Genomic DNA, 26,404 nt, shown 5'->3' on the forward strand with positions numbered 1-26,404 from the left:
ACTCATCAAAAGTAAGACTTCAGGTGAGGACCGTTGCATTAGAGACATGACAATTCACAATCATATCTAGAAACGGAAATAAATCCATCTACCTTTATCTGTCGGTTGTCTTATAGATCCAGTCATAGACCGCCCCGAAGAATATCGGTAAAACAATGAAGATTGCGTAAAGCGTTTAGGTAGCTCTTCACAATGCAAACAATAAACCCGTACACACATAGGCGACACAGACACAAAAACGGAGATTATGTCATATTGTTATCAGCCATCATCAGTGATCGCATCACTAATGTAGGTATAAACGCGTTACGCGGTTATATCAGAAGGGTTTCAGTATTTCCACTGAGGAAAATTACATAGAACACTTCGATGTCGCTCAAGACAATCGTGGCTAGAGATTAGTAAGCAATTGTATTATTAGTTGGTTTCGTATTTGTGTAAGTGGATAGCAATTCACGTTTTCAATGCATGATAATACTGAGGTAAATCACAGAAAGCACGCGATAACATTTAATAACAAATAGTATAAATACCAATGATATGTTAATGATAGTTCAATATGAGCTCATGCTTTTTGTGGGACAGAGCAGAAGACTATACAAGATTTCTGTCATGGTCCCAAGGCCACCAGGGTCCAAGGGCTATAATGCTACTTTCCAAAGTCATTTTCTATATTATTTGCTATCTGATATGCTTTCCACCTAACCTAAGAGGCCGAATATATAAAAAAGCCATTTTGCTAATAAATAAAATGTTTTAATCATCCAATTCATATCGTAGCTGCAAGTTGCTTTATTCTAAAATTAAGAATAACTAAATTTGTGTAGTAGTGAGGTGTAGAGGAGTGAACATCTTGGTTTCAACTTTGCCAAGGGAATATAAAGTAAGGGACAATTTCCTACCACCATCAGGATAGCTGTCGAGAATTGTTTATGACAAAATTGATTAGCGGCTGTAGATTATTTGGAAGGAATGAATTTTAGACCCGTTACAGGTAAAATAGGAATGTTTTACGAAAGAAAAAGCGTGAAAAATCGTAGTAAAGGTTTTCTAGGATTTTTAACTTACATTCGTGGAAAAATTACAAAGAGTGTGGCAATTTTATGCGTACAATATTTAGTAAAGTGAAACCACTAAGCCAACGCGCGAATAGAAGCCATGTCATAAACACTTCAGATTAATGTGTTATTTCATACGTGTCTATTAACACGCAAATCTATTGTACCATCACACCCGTAAGTATGAGCAACGTGCTATTATAATGTTCTAATAACATGAATAGTCCACAGAAGTTATATTATAATGCTATTCTTGTTTAGTTATAGTCTTTAGTTGACTTATTTGCTAAGCCTTACAAGTGACGATTACATTGTCTGCCTGTTGGTTAGAAACACCTGCCGAGTTATTAGAAACCAGAAAAGTATTTGCATTTAGTTCTAGTCGGTGATGTAGTAGTAGATGTTTATTCTTAATGAACTGTGCACTGAATTGAAGAATTATATCAAACATTTAATACGTCCGGGGAAATAAATACCGCGGCCCAAGTTAGGCAATCTGACGAAACTAGATTTAGATCGATGGTTGAAAAAGTGTCTAAAAATCTATCAAACGTGAGATTGATTATTATAAATATCATTGGACACATCGTTGCACAAAATGAGTAAATATGTAGATTTTAAGATATTGACAAATATAGAAATAGGCAGCATCTTACTTATAGAAAAAAACGTTTTTTTGTAATGAATGAGCTGTATTTTTTATGGTTCCAATTTTATCTTCAGCTAAGAACATTGAATTTTCTTAGATTAGATTTGTTCCTACCTGAATGTTTTATAGTTATAGTACCAATAGTTTTAAGATATAGTACAGTTGAATGGCAAGGCACAGGCCCTCATTCTCAGGCCAATTAAACAGCAAATTATCAAAAGGAAATTCTAATATAATAAAGGTACTTATAAAATATTACAAGGTTTCTTTTCATAAACGAGACAGACATGGTTATCTGTACTAAGTACACGACATGTTGCGTTCGAGACTAAATACTGGGTAAATACAGGTAAATAATAACTGCCCTTAGGACACAATCGCGGATAATTTACTCAATTCACCATTCGCAACTTAATAAATACCTATCTACCTCGTACTTTTGTTTACTATATTACTATATTATTTTCTCTAAGCATCGCTTACTTTTTTTTTAGTTTGTTTAAGTACGAGTTACATATAAAATGAAATGTTTCGGTCTTTTATTGAACGTTAACGCAAAGAAATAAGATGTGGTAAAATTATCAATATTAAAATACCTTTCAGAAGAAATGAATGATAATTTTCGTGATTTTTTTCTTTAAATGCTCTTTATTAAATTTATTTTTTCTAAGTAACGATGCAAAATAATTAGTAAACGGTTTCTACTAGGCATGTACGTTTTTAGACATGGAATCCAAAATGCATCTTGAAATCTCTCAAATATAATTAAATTAAATCGATTAGCATTGATTTACTATTAAGTGTTCATTTAAGATTTGAATATAGACAATAACATACAAAAAAAGGCACAAAACCTCATTAAACCTTTGATGCTAATGAAGTCATCAAATAACTACAACAACATTATAGCTGTTGGTTTAGAGTAATTTGCAGTTGCTACATGCAACATTATCATGATGACTCTGTCTATAGTAAAACAAGTTATTACACTATGTGTTGTGCATTACGATAGCAAATATCTTGCAGACGGTATATAGTTCAAATAAATAACAACCAGTATTTATATAATATCATTATACTACATTAGTGTGCATATATTACACACAACGTACAATGCATTACAATTTATTTGCATGCATATAAATCATTGAAGGAATAGATTACTCTTATGATATGAAACAATTTTGATATGAGTACTTGGTGAATGGAGCGAGCAACAAAATGAATTGTAATTGTTATTTATTTCGTTGCTCTATCTGTCCCATATATCAAGAGCAACATAACCTATTATTTGATGACAGAGTACAGTGAAAAACTACGAGGAGACCGGTCAATGTCCGAAACTGGTACCACTCTTCAAAAGAATTTTTTGACAGAATGGGCGAAATAAACTTAACTTTTATTAAAAGTATTGACTTCACACGATTCAAATTCGCACATGCAATAAACATTGTAACGAGAGAAGGGTTAAAATGAAAGGAAATCAGCTGTTTCCTTCCAATTCTTGACTGATATGCACGGAAGGAGATAATCGGGTATAACAGCCTGTCCATCAAAGCACTCAGTGATTTGGCTTTGACTCAGTTTAGAGTCAGCTCCCCAAGGACCTCGACCGCAATGCAGTTATTGAAAACGATTTAGTAATGATACCCTGAAATTGCGCAGTTACGTAACTGCACCGAGAGTGGATTCCCCCAAGGTTAAAGTATTTGTGTATTTATCCCATTAGTCCCCGCGGATATTCCAGTGCGGTCACAGTATCTATTTATTCTTCGTACACGTACTACGTAAGTAAATAGATTACGGTAGGCGGCTATTGGTTGTCCATCTTTGGTGCCCGCCAGGCCAGGACTTAGATTAATTAGTACCACAAAAATTCGTAATTTTTGATTACTCTTTAAATGCAGTGTTTTAAATAATTTTAATACGTAGGTCACTTAGGAAGTATGGATGCTGCAAATCACGATAATAGGTAAAACAAAAAAACAGTAAACATATTTAGCCTATCCATATTATTCGAATGCATTTGAAGAACTGACTGCTTAGGTAGGTAGTCACATATTTATTCCATCTGGAATTGAACAGTACACGCTACACAATGAACGCGCATGGTAAATCTATTTATGGTGTAGTTTGCTATGACATGATGCCGATAGTATGAAAATAGACATCGCTTTATTAGAATCTATTAGACCCTCCGAAGGTTCCTAGCTCTCAATCAAATAGAAAACTTGTTCATCATTAATTATGCGCCATTATTTTATATTCTCCTTTATTGCGCACGTATTGTTTGTTGCTCTTTCCTAAATTATGCACAACTTATTACATGTTTAAGTAATGACATGTAAGTAATAGTAATAAACACAAGAAATTCAATCTTATGTCGATAGTATTACTATCGATGTGCATGATATTCAACAATAATGTACCAAGATTCAAAATAATTTCAAGATTTTCCGTTCGAGATGATTTGGATAATAAATATAACTTTAATGGAAACGTTCGTACCTCAAATAAGCGTCATCGTCAACACAACATTCTATTCAAAGATAAGAAGACAATGTTTAGCGTAAGGCTTTTTTCAGTAATATTTCACCATTTACTCTAAATGAATAGTATCCCGAATGTCCCGTAACCGTACAGCCTTATTATCTCTTACGAATACAAAGACTAACTTACAATAAAATTAAAATGAATGGCGCCTGAACGAGATGGCTACTGCCAAATCTTTACGACATCATTTTCTATAAATAGACGTACTGTCCGTAAACATTTAACAACGATCGGTACACTACAATAATAATAAGCGTAGGTATTTGTTTGTGTTAAAGGAAATGAGTTTATCACACCAAGTGTTTGTGCAAAACATTTTATGAAAACAAGTTATCGTCTAAATGGTTTTCTTCCGGAATATAATGATAAAGTCTGCAAAATACTTGCATGGGCACCAGGTTGACTGACAGCTAGACGGTTGCAACTTTGTACGGCAAAATTAAATCATATAAAGGACCCTTATGTATTCCACCCTTATCCCAATGAAAGGGGATGCTGTCTGGCGAGGGGTCCCGTGTCATCTATGACCTTGATACGACTAACAAGCATTCCTACACACTTGTAAAATTTTACTAATCGATATTAACTGCGCAGCAAGGAGATTCATTTTGTAGGCCGTAATTAGATTTTTGACGACGATAAAATCTAAGAAATTAAGGAAGTATAATCGCAAAGATGATATCGTTATATTTAGGTCACCTAAACCCTTTAAAACAGGGGAGTTGTAATGAAGTATTCGTGCGGAATAAAATTTAAGAGGCCAAGTCCAATAGCCAAGTTAATTTTGGATTAAAAAATTACTTATATTTTATCTAAGATTACTACCAGCTTATAGTCTTTAAGTCCGATTATTACAGTTAAATAACTAATTAATATGAGCCTTATATCAAGACAATCAGGTCTGCAGCAAATATATTATTGGCATTCAATTGAGTCTTTACGGCGCGATATGAACTCAATCACGAGAATTGCTCTCACAACAAATAATATTTAAACGGGTAATGCTCATAATTATATCTTATCACGAATGCTTATAAATAACACTGAAGTGACCATCAGTGATTTTGAAATTATCGCACAGTAAGTTACAGGCTAGATCTAGGTACTTTAATGCTTCGTAGATCGAGAAAAAATAGGTCTTATATGTTCATGAGGTTGGTTTGTCTTAGTTTGCTAGATTCTAGACTACAATGCGTACAATTTGGGTGTATAATTAAAGATAACAGGTGGATAATTAGCACACGCTTAGCTCTCAGTACTTCCGTTTAGAGTTAGATTTCTAGACGACAGCTCGTGTTCTAAATACCATTGTTTGAGATAGGAACGACATCTGCAGTATTTAAATGTAGTAAGTAAATCTTTGGCTGTTTATTTTTATTTCTATCTACCTGGCACCTAAATATCATTTTCTTACTAAAAGCTAGAGCTAGGTACATATTTTGCATGTTTGCTCAAGACGCAAATATGTAGGTACACATATTATTTACCTATATTATCTACTATTCCAAGCCTGTTTACATTGATTAAATGTATGTCCTAGATCCATTAACGAGTTGACGTCAAACTAATCTAATACCATATTCGTGTCCAGTCGAAACGCGTGCGATAACAAGACTACTGTTTAATCACAGTTAACGTGGACCTTTCGCAACTTATCGCAAATTACGAAGCCGCCTCGCCTTCAAACCTACAGTTATCGCAACAAAGCCAAGGCGAAGCAAATTAAAAACTCGATGCTTCGAACGATAACATACGCATCGCATAACGACCTCGCGCGGCATAGATCCGGCTAATCGCTTCTGATGCCCACACTCATTACGTCACATGGGTCTTCACACTACATACTGATGCTTAATGCTAATGCGATCCCTGTTTGTATAATTATGACATGTGTTCATAGTTATCGTCGCGAGAGTAAAACACTCAGTTTGAAACATCATCGCCGTCTTGTTTACGGGAGTGTCTACTATTCTATGACGTCACTATTCGCTAAAATGAACGAGTCATAGATAGTAACAATAAAGTGATCTGTTTACTACACCCATCAATGAGTAGCTAAAATAATGATATGCTGGTTGATGATGTTGATAAATAATGCTAATCATTACAAATGTTTACCTTTGAATAAAATGATTATTTAATGACACTTAATCACACTGTGTGAATTAAATACAGGTTGGTACTTTGGTAGGCAATGGTAGATAAGATGATGATGAGATCATATCATTTAATGACACATTAGAATGACATGTTTAAAATACCTAATTGAACTTACTTTACATACTTGACATAAGTATTACTAAAAAATGAAAAGAATCAATCATGATTCTGTATTCTGTAAAATATTACAATCCTATTACTGATCAAAGGTATGGCCAATATGGTAAAATACCTAATTAAATAAGGAAATAATTAATAATTCTATAAACACCTATAGTTTATTCTCCCTTGACTTTCATAAATATAGCTATTTTCACTTAATGTCATAATAAATCAATAAGTTACCTAGGAGTGTAATCATGCAAAGAAACAAATGTTTTTGCTATTTACTTCATGTAGAAAATATGATAAATTTCAGCAACATGTAAACTATTATACAACAAGTAAGATGGGTCTGTTATCAGCAGAACGGACCTATCTGAACTAAAGCAACAGGTGGCATCACATATAAGGTTAATTTAGGCCTTAGCCCTTAAACTTTTGCAACAGTGCTTCAATCTCCTTTTATTTTAAAACAGTACTGGCTGAATGTAAAGTCTGAAAAAAGAACTATACATATGTTTTTTATTAGACAGAGATTGGAGGTGCCTATGTGGCATAAAAATAAATATGGAAAAAGGTAGGTAGTTGGAAATAAAATTGACTGTTTGTAGGTACCTACTTATTTATAGATTTTTGAAATCTTAATATACCTATATTTCCTCTGGTGACAAATAATGGATACTTGGAGTAGTAAATTTGGTCTTAATACTCTCTTTATTGTCATGTCTGAAAAAATGGTGTTTAAAAAAAAATATCACCATTTCTATTTAATTTTAACTGTTAGATTCAATCATCATATAGTTAACTCATGTACTGTGCTGAAAGAAGTAGATGGTGATAAGGCATAGACTTTATTTATCTCAAAATGTGCTTTGCTTTTAACATATGGGACATATATATGAAAGTAAACATTGTATAACAAAATACTTTAAACAGGAGAATGATTGGGACACAATTTTCCTCAACTTGGTATATACATGGTGGAGAGGGTGATAAGTTCATAAAATGTTTGCAACAACTTGGGTAGGCATAACTAAATAGCTACCAAACTTTTTTTAACTTTCTAACTTTACTTGTAGGGTGGGTGCTTTACCTTTTCCCTGACTTTGGTAGACTTAGATCATTTTACCCACAAAAAAAGAAGCTTCACTCACCACAAACTTGGCAATAACTTTTTTTCTTGAATAGGGTAGCAGAACACATTTTTTTGCCCTAAGTTCTGATTCAGAAAAGTATTTTTAATGATTACTCATTATGTTCTTTGCTCTAAGCCTACTTTAAACAGAGTTTGTACGAGAAAACAAATTGATTTGTAAACTAAAATAACTTTTCAACTAAGTTACAACTTCTGACAAACACGTTTACAAAAAATATCACACACCGTGTAAGTCGTGGTGTGATAAGAATTATTTCTCAATATTATTTAAGAATATTATTTCATCCAAGACTACGCGGGGACACCCACAGAGGGATAAGCTAAGGAGACGTGACCAATAACTGTGAAACAAACCGTAAACACATCAATAACACGCACTTCACTTAGTTCATAAAACAATTTGTCCCATCACAAAAAAATATCTTATTGAGTCTTTGGCAATTACTTCAATAGTGAAAAGACGAACGAAGATTTTACGAGAAATTATGAATTTTCACAGTATTCTCCTACTCAGAACACTTCATTTTCATTTGACAACTAAAAAACCACAGATAACTAATTAAAATCTACTTTTTCACATCATTCGGATACACATCCGTGTTGCCATTTGTTTTCTACTATAGTATTGTTAACTAGCAATAGATGGCAGTACTTCGCAAAATTTGTCCGACTCATGATATTTTTTTGGTCTCACGAGTTAACTATTAATTACTTAGTTTAAATTATGGATAAAAAATGTATTAGCGTTACCGTGCTCAGTAAATAATAAGCCTTCTACTAGTTAAGATCTCACAATTTCAGTCATCCAAGACGTCAGTCTGTTTTGTTACTACCTATATTTTTTAAATAGTAAATAGTTATTATTTCACTACAAATGTTCTAGTGTTTAACAAGCAACGTAGTAACATCACAACTCACAAGTGATTCAGGTTTTTAACCTGATTATGTAGGAATAACTCTCACAAGTGAATTATTGATTAAGAATCTAGTTGTTTTTGGATATGGTAGGCATAAGTAAAAGAAAAACATATTTTAATTTGAATAATAATTTTATTGATACATTCAAGTTGAAAATATGATAAAATTTGGTTTCTGTAAATATTTCTATAATCAATTTCAAGCTGTAGTTATCGCATTCAAGGAGACAGTGAATCTTGGGTAACTTTGAAATGACATTTTAATTACCAATTTAAGTTTCTGAAATACCTAATAAGGATCAACAAAAAATATTGCATTTTGTGCATTGTACGTGTCTGTGAAATACAAAATTAATTCAAAGTTAACCAAGACAGGTAAAAACAGTATTAAAGAGTACAAATGTTTGTAAATTACAGTTAGAAAGATCAAGGTAAATATCTCACATTTAAATTCGTGGGATCTAAAATGTATCACACATTATCACAATTAACGTAAGTATATAAAATATCTTCATTTATTAATATTACCGCTACTAATACAATGGACAGCTGACAGTCGCTGCAAAGATTTTGTGACGCAATATAATTTTCGTTACAACTTTCCTTACATTATTTGGGACTTTTAATATTACGCAAAGATCGCGCTATGACTATTGGAATTTATTTGATCGAAATTGGAATAAATTTTGGACTCGGACTGAAGGCAAGTACATCCTACCATCCTAACTGCGACAAAACACTTGACGGAATCACGATTAAAAAGGAGGCAGTTGGCCAAGATAAGTCCCTAGATTTCATAATCAATAATCATAAATTAATTGACTTAGATCAATTTTGTCTTTTCAACATTTCATCAAGATCGAATTAGATTAGATATTATTAAAGTATAATTTTCATTCATTTGTGCCAATACTACATAAATAGATATTATTTTCATTCAAGCCTCGAAAGAAAATCGCTGTCTTAAACATCGTTCCGATTCAGTTTAAGTGTTGACTTGCTATGGCACATGAGTTGAACTAAAAAACAAGACAAATTAATTAATTTTTAGCCTCAAGTGACTTGAAATCTTACAGCTAAAGTATACTTGATGACTACAAAATGCAAGTGACTTCTTCATCACGAGCAAAATCAACATTGTTACTGAGTGTAGCTATGTTTTTAATGACAATAATAAAATTGACAATTCAATTACTTACTTGAATACAATCCATGTTCGGATTTTGCATAAAATACATCACAATACTTAAAATACTTATTATTATTTCTCGTAATAGTTTCATCATGTAGTTATAATTATAAATGGACTCATAAACTCGACTAGAGTAATATGAGCAGAACATAACTTTGGCAAAAGTATTTGTTAAGATGAAGACATTAAAATAGTTATTTTTTATATCGCTCAAAAGAGGATTCAATCGAAAAAGTATTGTATTTGCCTGTTGACATCGAAACCACGTGGGTCTATTCTACACAATGCAATAAACATTAGGTGAGTTTGCCATAGGTGTTAAGTTAATCAAACATATTTCTTACTCAACCAGTTAACATATTCTCTTATGTTTGCTACATCTCTATAGATAATTTATGATTTAGAAAAGTTATGGTTCGATAAAATACCTATATTTCGTAATAGAATGTGACAATAAGTGCCAGTTTTTATACTACCACTGTATTTTCAAAAAACATCGCATATCCTAATATATAAAATCATCTATGATACAATAATAAAATTATCATTACTAACAATATCTCAATGGACCAAAAATAATCGCAATTATTTTATATGAGCTAATTTAATAATATTTGAGCAAACAATAAAATAGTTACAGGCATACGCATTAAAAAAATACCCTCTAATAGCTGGAAGATATATTATTTTTAAAAAAGCTAAATTATATTTTGTTAATAGCATCCTCTTTATATAAAAATTAAACTCTCTCACCAAAAGTATCTTTGGTTATTCTAATAACGTTATGAATGACTAAATAACTATTATTTCTGTGAATACAAAATATAGATATTACAGTTGAATATGTATAGATTTTGCAGATATGAAATATATTATATGTATGTTGTTAAAAAATATATGTTTTGAATCAAGTTCAAAGATAATTGGGTTGATAGAATCCGCAACCGTTCTCCTATGACCGGTTCGCCATTGGACTGTTCGTCGACAGGATGATTCATTTATTTCCTTTTCCCCAACAGAGTCTTTCACCTATGGACATTGCGTCGACAGAAACTTTCATCTATGTCAATTTCGACGACAGGTCTTTCCAGCTACAGAATATTCCACCGACACGACGATAAACCTATTACTCTGGTAACTACAGACCTTTTCATCTAAGGAGAATAGGCTGTCAATTTTAACACAAGCGATAAAACAAAAATATACATATCTAACAGCTACAGCTTACTGTATCTTTACTAAGAGAACAGGGTTGGTTACTTGCCTTAGAGAAGTCTTACCTATAGAAATGAGTTAGTCTTACCTATAAAAAAGCATTAACTACTCATTTATGTAGTTTTGATTACTTACATCCTATTCGATTCTATGAAAATAAAACAACAAAATTATCTTATACGTAAGTATTGTAGTGATAATTTTATTGCATGTGCATAGATACTACAGTTGCATCCTTTACTTACTATGTATTGCACCGGAAATGATCTATGTTAATATTGCGTTACAATTCATTTATTTCAATGCATAAACGTAAGCGCAGTGAAACAGGGTATAAAGAAAGAATCGAGCGGCATTTATCAGATAAAAATGGGATGGATTTAAAATCGTATCTAACTGGCTGGGCACATATTTGTCATTTAATCAAATAGGAGAAAGAGAAAAAGATCAAGAGTAGAATAATGTGTAAATACAATAATATTATTGGATAAGTGAAAGGAAAAATATACGTTTTTTGAGTTAATTTCATTGTTTATTTTATGTTTTGTTTTTTTTTTGTAATAATATGAATTTTAACTATATTATATTTTTGTATTTGGTAATTTTCATTTTCTTTGCTTACGAAAGCTAATTTTAGATTTCTAACATCATCGTCACCTTAAAGTCACGCCTTCATTTTTCATTTTTGGACCTTAAAGCCTCTATGATAGTTCCGAGTTGTATTTGTGAACATTAGTGTTCTACTTAAGCTAAAAGGCTCTTAATAATGACTTCTCTAGGGCAAGTAACCAACCCTGTTCTCTTAGTAAAGATACAGTAAGCTGTAGCTGTTAGACTCTTAGATTCTCCTTAGATGAAAAGGTCTGTAGTTACCAGAGTAATAGGTTTATCGTCGTGTCGGTGGAATATTCTGTAGCTGGAAAGACCTGTCGTCGAAATTGACATAGGTGAAAGTTTCTGTCGACGCAATGTCCATAGGTGAAAGACTCTGTTGGGGAAAAGGAAATAAATGAATCATCCTGTCGACGAACAGTCCAATGGCGAACCGGTCATAGGAGAACGGTTGCGGATTCGGGTTGATAAAATGAGGGTGGGACAAAATGTTATGTTGAAATCGTAACTATCTTCCTATGACTAATAAATTTTCTTTTTCGCAAAAATATTAATAGTTATTATAAAATATTGCCTATTTACAAGCTTTCATTATATAAGATTATAAAAATTCTACTAGTCTGATGAGACATGTTCTCATCATGCATCATGCATTAGCAACACACAAGAAACTGCGGACATAGATCAATTAGAACTGATTTCAATGGACGATTATAAAACTGTCCGGTTTTGAAGAAATATTTTGTGTCTGCTGTCGTACCAGCCGATGCATGAAAATTGATGGAACAACATCGCATTAACAGTGCATAGCACACATAAGCGGTAGGTAGAGAAACGCGCAAGTTCGAAATGCGCCTACTATAAAACATTATCTTAAGATCTTATATTTTAATCGTTCTTACTAATACAAATTCATAGAGATCTTTAATATCTTATAAATTTAACCGTTAACCATTTTCAGCGGGGTCACCGTGGGAGTCAGAATATTCGCGTACACCATGTTCTCCCTGGAAAAGGTATAAAATAACATTAGCTTATAAAAAAAATATCCAAGGTTTTCACATGCAACGCTAAATTGTAGCTAATTTTCATACTATAGACTAAAGCTTGACAAACGACGACTACTCTATTTTGTCACATATTCGAGGTCCATGTAGAAGAAAACTACAGTATAATACAAATACCTTTAACGATGGTGTAGGTTTACAAATGTCAATAGGAAATTCTCTTCCTTTAGCGAGCTATTTGTAGAACATTTTTTTAATTTTTCAGTCCAGGTCGCGGAGTTCCGTAATTTTAGCTACAAAATTATTAACAACACTGTTGCTATACCATCATATTCATACAGTTTATTAAAGGTTAGTACAAATTTATGAGAAACATAAAGTAGATACGTTACCGCTGTCTTTGTGCTACTCGGGCAAAGTGTATTTTGTGACCAATGTACATTGAGATGCATATACACAGGCCAACGATAAACGAAGCTCCGAGCAGCGGCGGGAACTGAAACGTGACAAAGAGAACATTATTGTATATGAAAATGTACCACCAATAAATAATATTATAGTGAGATGTACACTATGTAACAAACGATTGTATGTATCTACTATGAAATAGACAATTTGCATGATCCAGGTCACAAATTATCAATTAAAATATGTAGTCAGTACGTATAATCTATTTGTATTGGCTCTACAAAAATTGCCATACAAATTTTACTTAGATGATTCAAGCGACGTTTCCGAAATGCCGGAGTTTTTTAGTAAATTACGTCTATATTATATCAAATGATAGATAATTCTCATTTAGGCTACCACTCTGTAGACGTGCGTAATATGAACTTAATGAGTGGTCTAAGTATTTTAACATTTAATTTGAGAAAAAGCCGTACCATACATTGCTTGAGACATATACATTTCCGTACAAAGACTAGGTTTAATATTATCAATTGTACGATATCATTACATTAACCTACACTAATCTCATTACCACCAAAACACTAAAATTACTACTACAAAAAAAGATATGTTGTACCTAGAGCAATAACCTGATTAGCTTCCTTATCACTGAAAAATAACAATTGATTCAAATAAAAAATCTGGCCGTCTCTTAGTATGAAGTCGTGTCTGTAATTACTTGACTAGCTTGCATTTATTGAATGTACAATACAGACTAAACAGTATTAGTTAATATAGTAAATAGTTATCAATATCTAACCAATGCGTGATATTTTAGTTACACTTTAGTTTATACCTGTTTTTGTTGAGCAGTATGAACATGTTCGGGGTTCCAATGATTATTCCGTCCTACAAACAATCTCTGTACCCGATTCATCAAAATCCGTTCAGTTGTTGCGTGGAAAATAAGAAACATACATCCATCCTTACAAACTGTCGCATTTATAACATAAGTAGAATTAACCCAGAGTAAAGTTAACCCAGATAATTTTCATACGGAATCAGAAGGGTTACAAATACAATGCAGACCTTTAATTTATCAAAAAGTTAATTATTATATAGAAGGAAAATACACTAGAAGCCGATAAGTGATAAAATTAATAGTTAATTAGTAATATTTACCTCCTTGTGGCACTCATAGTCCCAGTTGACGCTAAGCAGATTGTCGTACAGTTTCATGAATCGTTTGACAGGGCATTTGGTGCCGCAGTACGGAATTTCCAAAAGCACGGGCTCAGCAATCTCAGTCGTGTTCCTGTATAAGATCCTCACGTAGTGGACTGACTTCTCTGAAAATATCATAAGAAAGTATATAGAAGTATACAAATACATACCTATAAAGCGGAGATGCTCATTTGTAAGAAACATTAAAGTTATTAAGTTCGTTATTATGTCAAAATCTACATAGCATATCGTATTGTTTTATCGAGATTATCCTAAGCAAGTCGGAATTTTACTTCAAAACTATCAAAACATAACGTAACTTGATTTTATCGGTTTCAACTAAACTAAATAATTGCCTCGAGATTAAGAACGTTGAATCGAAAAAAGCTATTTAAGTATAATAATTAAAAATATTCAAGTACTCGAGGTAAAATTGTAGGTGTGAGTGAATCTAGTTACCCTCGCTACGAGATTGTTTACATTGGGTAATCAGAGTAAATTTTCCGGTTGACTTACGGACAGACCTCGCCGCAGGGCCGTTCACTTTAAATTATTTCCTTATTCCTAAAAAAAAGTTGTCTTGTACGCCTATACTTTTGAAAGAAAGCACGTGTAGTGACGTTAGTATGGTGGGTTCTTTTCCGCGAGTATAAGATTATAAACCATTTCACCATAAAACAGATTTATAGGAATTAATAATTTTATGTCCATGTACCAGGGATTTTACAGCTAATATTATCAATTGCGTTTCGGCAAGGTATTGATGAGTTGAATACCAAGCCTAAATAAACGAAAGTGCTATTCATCTCAACATTTTCAGAATTTTTAAAGCGGGTTTGGGTTTATACCGCCATCCGTCCGTGACATAGTCCATACGCGTGAAAAGATATCCCGTGGTTAAAAGTATCCTATGCCTAATCCGGGTTACGAACTAGGGGCGTAAATGTCATTACAATCCGTTTAAAAGCTTTTTTTGTAAACAAGTAACATACATCCACCCTTTCATACTTGAGTACACTTGGTCAAACATAATTAAATCTACACCCTCCCATCAAACACCAAACTGACCATTTTCTGAATAGTTGTTTAAACATAAAACTGTGTATAAAGAAACTTACCAACAATCAGCTCGAAGAATATAGCAGATGTGTACACTGGACAGTTTCCATCAAACATGCCCAAAGCATTGAGTACACTGCCCACGGTCAAGTCATGGGCACTGTACAACTGCACTGTGCGGTGTTTCACATCATATTTCGTTGCGTTTATAACGCTCAATAACTGAGCATTGATATGTTTGAGCAAAGGCCCCACTTTCAAACGAGCTAGCAATGGAGTTCCAGTTGGTGTAGTGAAACTGGAAAATGAATTATTTATCTATACTAATATTATAAAACTGAAGAGTTTATTTGTTTGTTTGTTTGTTTGAACGCGCTAATCTCAGGAACTACTGGTCCGATATGAAAAATTATTTCAGTGTTAGATGGTCCATTTATCGAGGAAGGTTATAGGCTATATATCATCACGCTACTACCAATAGGAATAGAGTACCAGTGAAAAATGTTACAAAAACGGGGAAAATTTTGACCCATTCTCTCTTATGTGACGCAAGCGAAGTTGCGCGGGTCAGCTAGTTAGCTCATAAACCTATTGAATTGATTCTTACTTTTTTCGCAGCCTTTGCAGCTTTTGTGTATTACTAATGGGCAAAAGCCTTTCCAAAACCAAAAACACTAGTTCTATGGAGGTGGTAAAATCATTGCACATTTGCAATGTGAATTCTTATTTGTCTAGTAAAAAATCATGTGTTCTTAATAAAATTGGCTATTACAAAAACGGTTTAAACCGTAGACTCATTGATGTTATTATAACAGCTTGTAATAGATTTAAAATCACCTTAGTATTGTAAATATTCCCTACAAGTATAGTTTACTATTCAGGCTTACTACTGTTTCAATGTCAAAGTTTTATTACCTACCTGTAGCATGCAGGTCCCTGCATTTTCTTAGGATATACAGTGTGTGTCCAATTCGGTAATGTGAAGTTATATAAACTCTCAATGTATAAAGTACTGTAGAGGTCACAGATATCGTAATAAGTCTTCACCTCCATTCCTGTGTACGCTGATAGATAACTGGAAAGGATATAAAGAAAGAATATGTAATAATTATACTATAAAGCGTTTAAACTTTCGCTATGCATGTTTATCTACTAATACAATACCAGAATGAACGCGGACATGCATTTTACCTTCGATTGCTTGACAATTGGGCTCATGTGGCCAATGGTCGTCGTCGCAAGATGACTGGCAGCTTAAATATACATATTGTAGTAACATAGCAAAAAAGCAGTGATAGTTAGAGCATGGCAAAAGCAGTGATTGCTAGTCTAAGAATCCCAACCTGCACATGGCCAGCATGATAGCATCAAGGCCTAGCCACATCTCCAGAGGACCCAAGCTCAGCATTGGTATTATAATTGGTCAAATTTATATAATTAAAATATTTACAGTTCAAACAAGATTTCATTCTAAATACTTCAATGTATCGATAACGAAAAGGACAACCTTTAGTTGAGACTTTATATTAATATCATTTCAATCAAGCTTTACAGCATATTGCATTTACTAGCATGTATAGGGCACATTTTTAATAGTCCCATGTTTTCAGAAGTGTGATTTATAAAAAGAATAATTTTCCACATATGTTTTATGTAAAAATAATGTATTTTACAACAATAGTTTTATTGTAATCAACAAAGTGCGTCATTTAACGCTTTAATTAATAAATCAGCATAATGGGTCCGTAACATGTATTGTATAGCAAAAAGTGTGCAATGACTTCACATATCTGGTTACAGTTAATTACTTTATTTACCACTACTTGATAATTTAGTTATGCAGTTTAATAACTTTTGTTGCATAATTATATTCAAAGGAATATCCCCATCTTTGATAATGTGCTATATTTTCCTAATATGTATCTTCAAACACAAACAGAAAAATATTGTTTGTTGGATAGACAAGCATGTTATTTTAATTTGTAACACAGCACAGGCCTATCTATTCCTTACTGAAATTGTTATATAGGCTAGTTGCTATGGGCAAATGATGATCAGAATTGATACGATAAGGTCAAGTGAATCTGTACAGAAGATTCCAGATACCGTAATAGAATCTTCACAGATTTGATAAACGAGTACCAAGTGAGATTGACACTGATACTTGTGGAAGAGGACAAGTGGATTTAAAGTGTTATACAGTTGAATTGGTAATGGGGTCGCAATCTGAATCATACCTACAGATGTTTATTGACAGTTACATAATGAGAGAAAATATAGAAAATAAATGACAAATACCGAGGATCAAAGACAGCTCAGCCAAAATGTGAGATTGTTATTACCACAATTCTAGAAACAATTACTTACTCCATCAATCTTTGGTATGTTCTCAACCTGTCTTTGTAAGATTTGGAATGAGTAAGCCTGTCATATTCTTTATCATAAGCAGGGCAGGGCTTTTTCATAGCCAGAATTTCATCTTGATCTTCAGGCACAGTATGGACAGGTATGGGTTGCCACATCAATTCAGAATTCCATACAGAACTGCCAGTGGGTGGATACAATCCTAAAAACAATAGTAATGTTATAGCCATGAAATTATTATGAGAAAATCTTTTATGTGAAGATTTTCTTGTTTAATGTTATTTGATTTCCAGTAATGTACGTTAAACATTATAATTTCTCATGAACAGTTACACACATTACAAAGATTGTTAAAACAAATGATTCTGTAGATACTCACCTGCTAAATTTGCTTGTACAGACATGAGTGTACGATCCACATCAGTTGAGCGCACATAGATTTCAGATGGATCGAAATCATTGGACAGTAGATGCTGAAAATGTATACATTATTATTTAATTTACTCATCATCCTGGGGAATTGGTCAAGTACGACCTCCTTTTCTTCCTCCCTAAGCAATAGCTTTAGCTGGCCTAACATTCTCGACTATCATGGCACATCAAGCTGTTCCTTGTGAATCAACCCTTGAAATTCCCTGTGATATAACTATGGATTCCCTAAATAGACCTTTGAAGGACTCAGTCACTTCAAATAGTTCTTTTCAGGGCTTCTCCTCAACCACAATTCCGTAACAAGATTAAATTCATTGTTAACTGTTTTATTAATTAGTACAAATACAAATCTTTATGCTAATGTAACTTTTTATGTTCAATATACTATCAAATGGGAATTTAAATATGCACTCAATTATCTATGAAGTAGTATCATTGAATAAATAAAGTGCCTTAAACAAAACAAACAGGCACATACTATCTGAAATGATTAAGTTATCATAAACAAATAGGTATTGGTATTGTTTACTTCTAATGATCACAAAATATTGATAAATTGATAATATTCTGTTGGTGTTTTGGGAACTTCCCTACTAGGTGTACCTAGGTAGATGAATGCAAGCTGTTAAATGCAGATATTAAGGTAAACAGTGCCTTGCTTTGACATATTGTAGTTAACATCTCAATATCAATAGACAGACTGACTGGCTAGACTGCTGAGTGAAGAGTGACCACAGACTCAAACTTGCGTTTAAAAAGAATTGTTGGATAATCCAAGATTTACTAATCATCGGGCAACTGTAACTGAGTGCTAGTATTGATGCCTATGCTAAGTTATGGCAATTAATTTAGAAACTGCTAAAAGGGAGACATAGGCTCGATGATTTTATAAGATGGTAGAGTGGTACATTTCACCAAAAGGGTATTTTTGTAGCACATAAGAGAAAACTATGTCAAAACATAAATAAGTATCCTCAGAAGAGATCCAATGAATGAAAGAAATGCAATCACATAAAATACAATCACGCAAATGCATAAAAATGCTGGGAGAAAGACAAAGACAGATTGCTTTGATTTGGTTTTCAGCTTACACTGATTTAGTACTAAAGAACCACTAATCCTAACAGGCAGGAAACATGAATATTGACGGTAAAGAAAAACATTCACACAACACATCTATATGTGTGGAAATCTTAATGTTCTCTTATGTAAATAAGATGTGATTTTAAATAGTTATTTAATGTCTCAATTCAGAGAGTATTGTGGTTTATCCTTTACAGATAAAGAATTACAAAAATAAATCTAAACCAGGTTGGTGTTTTCAAATACAGCTCTCTTGTTCAGTCAGTTTCTAATTCACATCCTAAGCAAATAATGTAAATATATTTAGGCATCTGAAAATAAAATTACCTTTAAAACAATAGGTAAATAGTTTAACATGAGTCCTAACTTCAATCAAAAAGTATGTATAAATTCTCAAAGTGTATAGTTACGTGTATTCTACTTATTACTCGTAGGTTATTGAGTAAGAATTGTGTAATACGATACATAAGATGTTGTTCATTTATAGTGCAGAGAATGGTGTCAACTTACCGAATATCTTTGTCTCAGCCACTTCCCAAATGCATAATGTTGCATCTTGCCGATGTTTGTAAGTTCCCCAAATTTTACAGGCCAGAACGATTCATTTTTCCACGGATCTGTCGGGTAAGGATTCACGGGAGTCCTATCCCCGTGTCTGAATAAAATAGCAGCATATTTAACACTTTCATCGCCATACGTAGGTTTTGTACAAATTGAAAATAAAATAAGTAGAAGTATCTTGTTTTTACGAAGTTGACGAAGCATTTTTACTTCACAAGAACAGTGCGTGGAACGTTATCCAAATTTAATACAATTTTATTTAGAAATAGGCAAACTTTTAAATGTTCATCACAAACGGTGCGGATGAACACTGCAGAAAGCAAATTGCAATAATATTTTGTTAGGTGTAATTTTTCTTTGTGGCAATTCTGACTTACACCTTAGCCAAAGAAACCCATTCATTATATTAAATTTCTAGATAAACTAAGAGATTAAAATTATGTGGTAACTGTGTTATTTAAGAAAATAGTTTATTGTACTAAATAAAATGTATAAAAGTGATTTAAATTATCAATGTTTATACCTATTTAGTACTCCGGTATCAAAAGTAGATGGCGCTGTAAGAAATCACAATAAAGTCCGAAATTAATAAAATATGTTTGTGCTTTTACCCGACTGCGACAAAACCTAGAAGGAGAGTTATTGGTTTAGTGAATATCTGTGAGGCAAAGAAATCATTCGACTTTCCGTTCGTGAGTCGAATTGTATATGTCTTTTTTGCTACTTTTAGAAAGTTGACATTCACTTTGTTTCTTTGGTAGATTTCCAAATGCTTATCATCCATCCATACCTTTTGTGCTGCGTGGCTCTGCCACACAATGAGATTATACCAAATATTAGTCAACGAGTACCAAAGATCCTCGACCACTATAAAATAATTGGACCATAAAATGATGCCACCACCGATATGAACATCATTTTCAATAGAAGGAGATAGGTATACCTACCTAGATAAGATAGGAGTAGGTACCAAACATTAAAAAGAGGGAGTCGTTGTGCTGGTGTGTAGGAAAATGAGGAAAACCAAGAAGTTTAAAGTCGCTCTCCTCATGGTTACGAAACTTGTAAATCTAGCAGTGGACATATTGGTTGGCTTGGGCTTAGGTACCCTGCACTTACACAATAGGTATATTTATTTCCTAACTATAGACCATGGTCAAAGAGGGCTCCCCATTCTCCACCGATAAGGGTAAAGCTTGGCTGGCTTAATTTTCTTTGATAAGGTATTCATACTTAGTTGTTTGAAGAGCAATGATACCTGTGTGGCTTGAACAATGAACATGCATCTTCCATTTAAGTGGTAACTTTAAAAATTAACTTAAAAAATAACTTTAAATTTATTTTAGTTGGAAATAATTATCACTTCCTGTAAATAAAAATGTCGGATGAAAACCTCAAATGAGTTAGTATACGACAGTTTTTAGGGCATGCAACGTCCTAAACCGCACCCAGCCAGTGTTCGGGCCTAACCCCTCCCTCAATCTGGGATATGATAAATTTATCATTTATATTATTCCTGGTGGTTTAAGTAAACTCTCGACATTCTGCTCATTATCATTATACCTACTTATGCTATCAAACTGTCTAGTTTTAATTCCCATGTCAGTCAAAGTGATACATTGAAAATGTACTGTTTATTAAATCGGAGAGTTCTCAGTAGAAACTCGTGTCTTGGAACTTTGCCCGGTTGATGTCAATAGACCCGATCTCGGAGTCATAGTATCTATCTTACTAACCAAGGCAAGAGAGACACGAATCAACATACATTACATGCATTATTATTAATGTTATAGGTAATTGAAACAGACTCTGAAATACGACTTGATAAACTACGCTATCTCAATAACCAAACTATTAACTGTTATTTAATGTTGCGTTTAAATCACGCATAATTATTTATACGTTGCAGTTGCTAACATTATTATATGTCTTTATTTATAAGTACTTATATAAACGTGAATGATCGCCCTCGATTGAATACTTAGACATGGTACGGCACAAAAATTAAGCCTACATTTTGTGAGTTACGTCTATTTACGTAACATTGTACAGTGCGGTTTAATTGTTGCTAATAGAAAGTCTACTAAATGTCCGATGTCCTCTTATGCTTCGAAAGGTCGGTATAACTCTTGAACTTTTTCTATTCAAAGATCACGCCATGAGAGAATACTCGCGGACAATTTATGTTCGAAATTTCTCATTCAACTGTTACCAGTTTTACTTATGACCTAACGACCGCGCAGCAACATTATTTAACATCATGTGCCATTTTCACGGTTTTTATTTGCAGTTAACTCTACCTATTTAATATAGGTATGGATTAACTTGACCATGTAAAGTTATTGCTGAATAATTGAGCAAGTAATGATTTTTCTATCCGCAAAAAAAAAGAATAATTAAGGGAACCTGTTGTACCTAGGCCGGTTTTTTAGAAATATATTTTTTATTGTGATTTGACGTGCAGCACACAAATCATATTTGCATATTTTGAAATGTCAATTATTTGGGTACTCACCAAAAAAATATCAGAAATGCATATTTAATACTTACATAATATTTTTAAATTTAAAAAAAAAATGGGAAATGTGGCCAAGGTACAACATACCCTATGTACCTAGGCCAGTAGTACGTTGTACCTAGGACACATTGAAATTTGGGGGTAATTTAAGCAAATTATCAAGTTTTGTTAACTAAAATCATTTTATTTGATTTATTACAGTACACAGTATTATTACAGTATACAGTATTTAACGAAACATTTTAAAAAATCTCAAATGATCAACATTTAGAAATGATTAAAATTAAAATAATATTCATTGCTATTTTTATGCTTTTCAAACAAAATATTTAAACAAAAACAACTAACTTTTTGCCACCGTTTCGTTACATCACATCGCTGCGCCTGCCAAACTCCATATGTGTATTTTGATGTTAAAAAAAAATGAATATTGTGTCCCAAATAAAAAAAAAAGTTTTCCAAAATCTCACAAAAGTCACATGTGGAACTCGGCAGGCGCAGCGACGATATCACATAATATAATATAGCAAATCAATATACCTATATAGCATAGCAAATGGAAAACAAAATATTGAAACAATTATCTTTACCTATATATATAAGTTATTATTTCTCTCTTAAACTTTAATCAGTCATTTGGACTAGCTATTATAAAAACACTATCAATAATCAATAATGTAGATATATTATTCAGCCATAAGCATTTAGTAGAAATCCCAGTACTTCTGTATCTCTGGAACAAAATAAATTTCTCTGTTCTTGTTAACTTTTTGCCGATCAGCTGTACCTTGGCCACTGGCCAAGGTACAGCTGATCGACAGTGACCGAGGTACAACACTACTCCAACTTCACCAAAACGGTGGATTTATATAGTTTAGAGGTTAAGTATCTCGTAAGTTTTTTATTGTGTTGAGACTTGTAAAATCAAAGAACCGATAGCATATAACAGTTAAGTGACTATTAGAAAACTTTTAAAACTATTAGACTTCAAAATATATTAGAAATACTTACTTTTTCACACAAAAAAGTTTCAGCGTCGATAACACCAAACACCGGCTTAATGGCGGTATGCGACTATCTCCACATTGAATAGTCTGTAGTGACCTATCGAATACTATAAACAGTAGAATTTAGTATCGCGCGAATATTTGAAAACGAGCCCAGTGGCCCAGGTACACATAGTGCCAAGGTACAACAGGTTCCCCTACTTATTAAGGTAATTAAGATTTTCTTATGTGCTTATATAATATCATCCTATCTATAAACTATAAATCAATGCATTTTTATTGGTAGGTAAATGCTAAATTAACTACTCGAGTTGTTCAATTAAACAAAAAGTGAGTGTTTTGTATCGAAATTACAACAAACTTTATTGCACTTACATTCGAAAAATAATTTGGCATACTTTATCTTACATGTTGCATAAACGGTAATGCACATAGTCCAATATAGCCGCGGTCTACGTATGTTAATTTATTTTATTGCGATATGTACAAAATCTAATACCTAAAATGTTAAATGTATATTTTAAGTTTGTATTATTAATTTCGACGTGTTCTTTTCTGTTTGCTCAGTCCGTTACATAGCTACCTACTCCTTGCCCTAGATTATTCGGACTGATGTAAGCTTAGATTATATTATCAGGCCGTCACAGTTTGGCGAGAGTTGACAAACAAAAACTATAATAAAAACCAATGAATATGAAAATCGAGGCGTTGATTATATTATATATTCACACGTGATATTTTTTAACACTGATATTTTCTTGCTTTTCTTTTTGATGTTAAAGTTTTTTTAAGAGGCAGACGTCCCTCCTGAATCGCTAAAAATAATGCTCTTTCCGATGTCCTATTTTATTTTGAGGATCCAAATGACCCTGTGGATACTTCATATACGTAAATGTATGCGTTTTCAATTCGTTATCGTATTCATTGAATACTAATAGTGGAAAAATAGGAGATTGTGCATACATTGTGAAATTATAAAAAAATCTGAATAAATTTCTTTATTAGCTGGCATTGATGTCCTTCTGACATCATTTTAATAACCTAATTAGAATTCAAAATAATAATTATCAATATTTTTATTTCAGATATAATAAAACACTACCTTATTTAACTTCAGATAAGTGCTTCTGAGAATGGGTGCATAGAAATAAAACAAACGAAATTTATAAAAAAAATTAAACGTGTTTTATTGAAGAAAATATTGACAGATAGATCGAAAGAAATTATCAATACCTAGGTAAAACACGCAATGAGGAAATTATAGCATAATTAGTGGCTATTAATATCGCCAGTAATCCTACATGCCGCTGCCCGAACTGCTAAACGTGTCTTGTGTGTAAATATAATTCTATGCTCTTGCCTCTAAAGTCGCCTTAAGTGAAACCTGCGTTCTTTGGAAACCTTAATTTGGGCCTTCAAAAACCCCCCTTCTCTGATCCAAAAAGCACTTTACTTTTAAGATCTAGTTTTCTTAGTACATTGCTGGCTGGGTACCTAATTAATGTCATCAAAATAAAATAAAGAAATCCTATAATATCCGTCACCTTTTGTTTTTATTATTTTTCTTTTCAGAAACTGTGTTCCTCAACTCAGCACAAAGTGTGAGAACTTCCATTTTACCAACGTGTGTATTTAATGTTTGCCATATTAACGAAGACGCCACAAAGGCAGGCTTACAAGTTAAAACTGACACTACCTTATTGTTCTGAAATGGATGGATACAAGCCAAGAGTAATGATTATATTATTTTATCGCAGGTTGCTTAATAGTTTTGTGTTTACCTTTTCAAAATCAATGGATATAGCGTATAAATAATTTAATTCTCTGTTATCTATTATGTTCTATTTAAGTACCTAACTATTACTGCCTTATAATAAAGCAGACAAGGACCTTAAACAGTAACCTAGTTATTATATTTTACATGTTTTGCGTACATGTTGCGGAAGCAAAACCTGTTAATATATTCCACGAAGTTAGATTTGCAATCGGATAATAGCGACGAGTCATAAAACTATACGCCAGGGATAGTTGTTGTGGCTGCAAACTTCGCTCGAAAAAAATCTAAGATAGCAAAAATCTTAACTTTAACAAAACTATGTAGTTTCGTTTTTTTAAACTGCTTTTGTTTTGCTGTATTATGGTATATTGTTACAAGAATATAAAACGCTCGTAAGAATTGTGGAAAGCGGTGTGCTTTAGTCTCCTTTGATGGGAATGAGTGGGTTTATCACGCGTAGAAGAAACAAAACTATTAGTTAAGATTCAAATGGTATCTTATTGTGATAACAGTGTATAGAGGAACTCTCTTTGGATGTGAAAGTAGTTTCTAAGATCAAGTTGACTTTACAGGATTTTTTCCGCAGCATAAAGATTAATCCCGACGACGTCCATCTACTTTACTGATTTCGTCATCAAATCGATGTTGGGGATTCAAACCCTTTCAGCATTGTTTTAATGACCACTTAAGGTACGACGTAGTAATACTAGGTAATTTAGTAATACTAATTTAATACTGGTTTTCTACGTACTTGTTTCTATTACAAAAGTTTGTCGGTAAGAAACTGTTTGCTGTGTGCCTATAGCTAGTTTACTGTTGTATGTTAAAATGAAATAGCTGTTTCTTGCACGCCTAACCCTTTTATTTTACAATGAACAGCTTCATTCAACCAGAGGGGCTATCATGTATCCCAGTTGACATATATTTGAAAGCCACTATGCTATTCATTGCTTTCTTCCTTAAATTTAAGTGATACATACGTTGCGTCAAAGAAGAAATGTACTGAATAGTGACCATCAATTTGACGAAGACTAATGGTCGACTGAGATATGTGAGATGCATGCAGATGGCTAATTTTCATTCAGACAAGGTGCTGAAAAACACAGTTTAATATTAAGGCTAAGACTGAGTTATAAACTAACTGATTAATCTATAGCCGATACAGCAGACTAAACCTTTAATAATTTAAATACTTTTCATTTTCATAATTATAATAAATATATGGTTAAGTGGCTATGTTTGAAATTGATAGATCGAGCTCTACAATCATGCATGTATTAATTAACTAACTGGTGGAAATTAACATCTGCTAGTGTAAACAGTATTTGAAACCAAGTCAAATATTTTATATTATGTACTTATTTTGCT

General features: G+C 32.8%; 2 protein-coding genes across 4 annotated transcripts in view; both read right to left on the reverse strand.

The window, feature by feature from the left end:
- Positions 1–8,221, reverse strand: part of LOC142986641 (uncharacterized) — a 90,630-nt gene extending 82,409 nt beyond the window's left edge. Inside the window, exon 1 of one of the 2 annotated variants that reach the window (XM_076135190.1) lies at positions 8,033–8,221. The gene's annotated coding sequence lies outside the window, so the exon portion shown is untranslated. The remainder of the gene's footprint in view (positions 1–8,032) is intronic. The other variant, XM_076135192.1, reaches the window with a different exon arrangement.
- Positions 8,222–8,715: 494 nt separating this feature from the next.
- Positions 8,716–20,062, reverse strand: LOC142986365 (prostatic acid phosphatase-like). Of its 2 annotated transcripts, XM_076134829.1 has the most exons (9): positions 19,684–20,062; positions 18,038–18,131; positions 17,662–17,860; positions 16,214–16,369; positions 15,354–15,592; positions 14,194–14,360; positions 13,868–13,933; positions 13,014–13,117; positions 8,716–12,621 (listed from the first exon to the last, which is right to left on the reverse strand). In XM_076134829.1, exons 1-9 carry the CDS (start codon positions 19,936–19,938, stop codon positions 12,555–12,557), a joined length of 1,347 nt encoding a protein of 448 aa, XP_075990944.1. In that variant the 5' UTR covers positions 19,939–20,062; the 3' UTR covers positions 8,716–12,554. The 2 variants fall into 2 exon arrangements, with proteins under 2 accessions (XP_075990944.1, XP_075990945.1); XM_076134830.1 differs by lacking the exon at positions 13,868–13,933 and having other exon boundaries at positions 19,684–20,061.
- Between the last annotated feature and the right edge of the window lie 6,342 nt (positions 20,063–26,404).

The sequence above is a fragment of the Anticarsia gemmatalis genome, chromosome Z (genome assembly GCF_050436995.1).
Source record: "Anticarsia gemmatalis isolate Benzon Research Colony breed Stoneville strain chromosome Z, ilAntGemm2 primary, whole genome shotgun sequence".
NCBI lineage: Eukaryota > Metazoa > Arthropoda > Insecta > Lepidoptera > Erebidae > Anticarsia > Anticarsia gemmatalis.

What these genes read in the sequence shown, in the direction of transcription:
- LOC142986365 (XM_076134829.1), bottom strand. Translation starts at nt 19,938, where the DNA reads ATGCTTCGTCAACTTCGTAAAAACAAGATACTTCTACTTATTTTATTT. An exon ending in ACATACCAAAGATTGATGGA is followed by an intron (nt 16,370 to 17,661) that starts GTAAGTAATTGT and finishes TATCCTTTCCAG; the next exon opens with TTATCTATCAGCGTACACAG. An exon ending in CAGGGACCTGCATGCTACAG is followed by an intron (nt 15,593 to 16,213) that starts GTAGGTAATAAA and finishes TTCATTTTCCAG; the next exon opens with TTTCACTACACCAACTGGAA.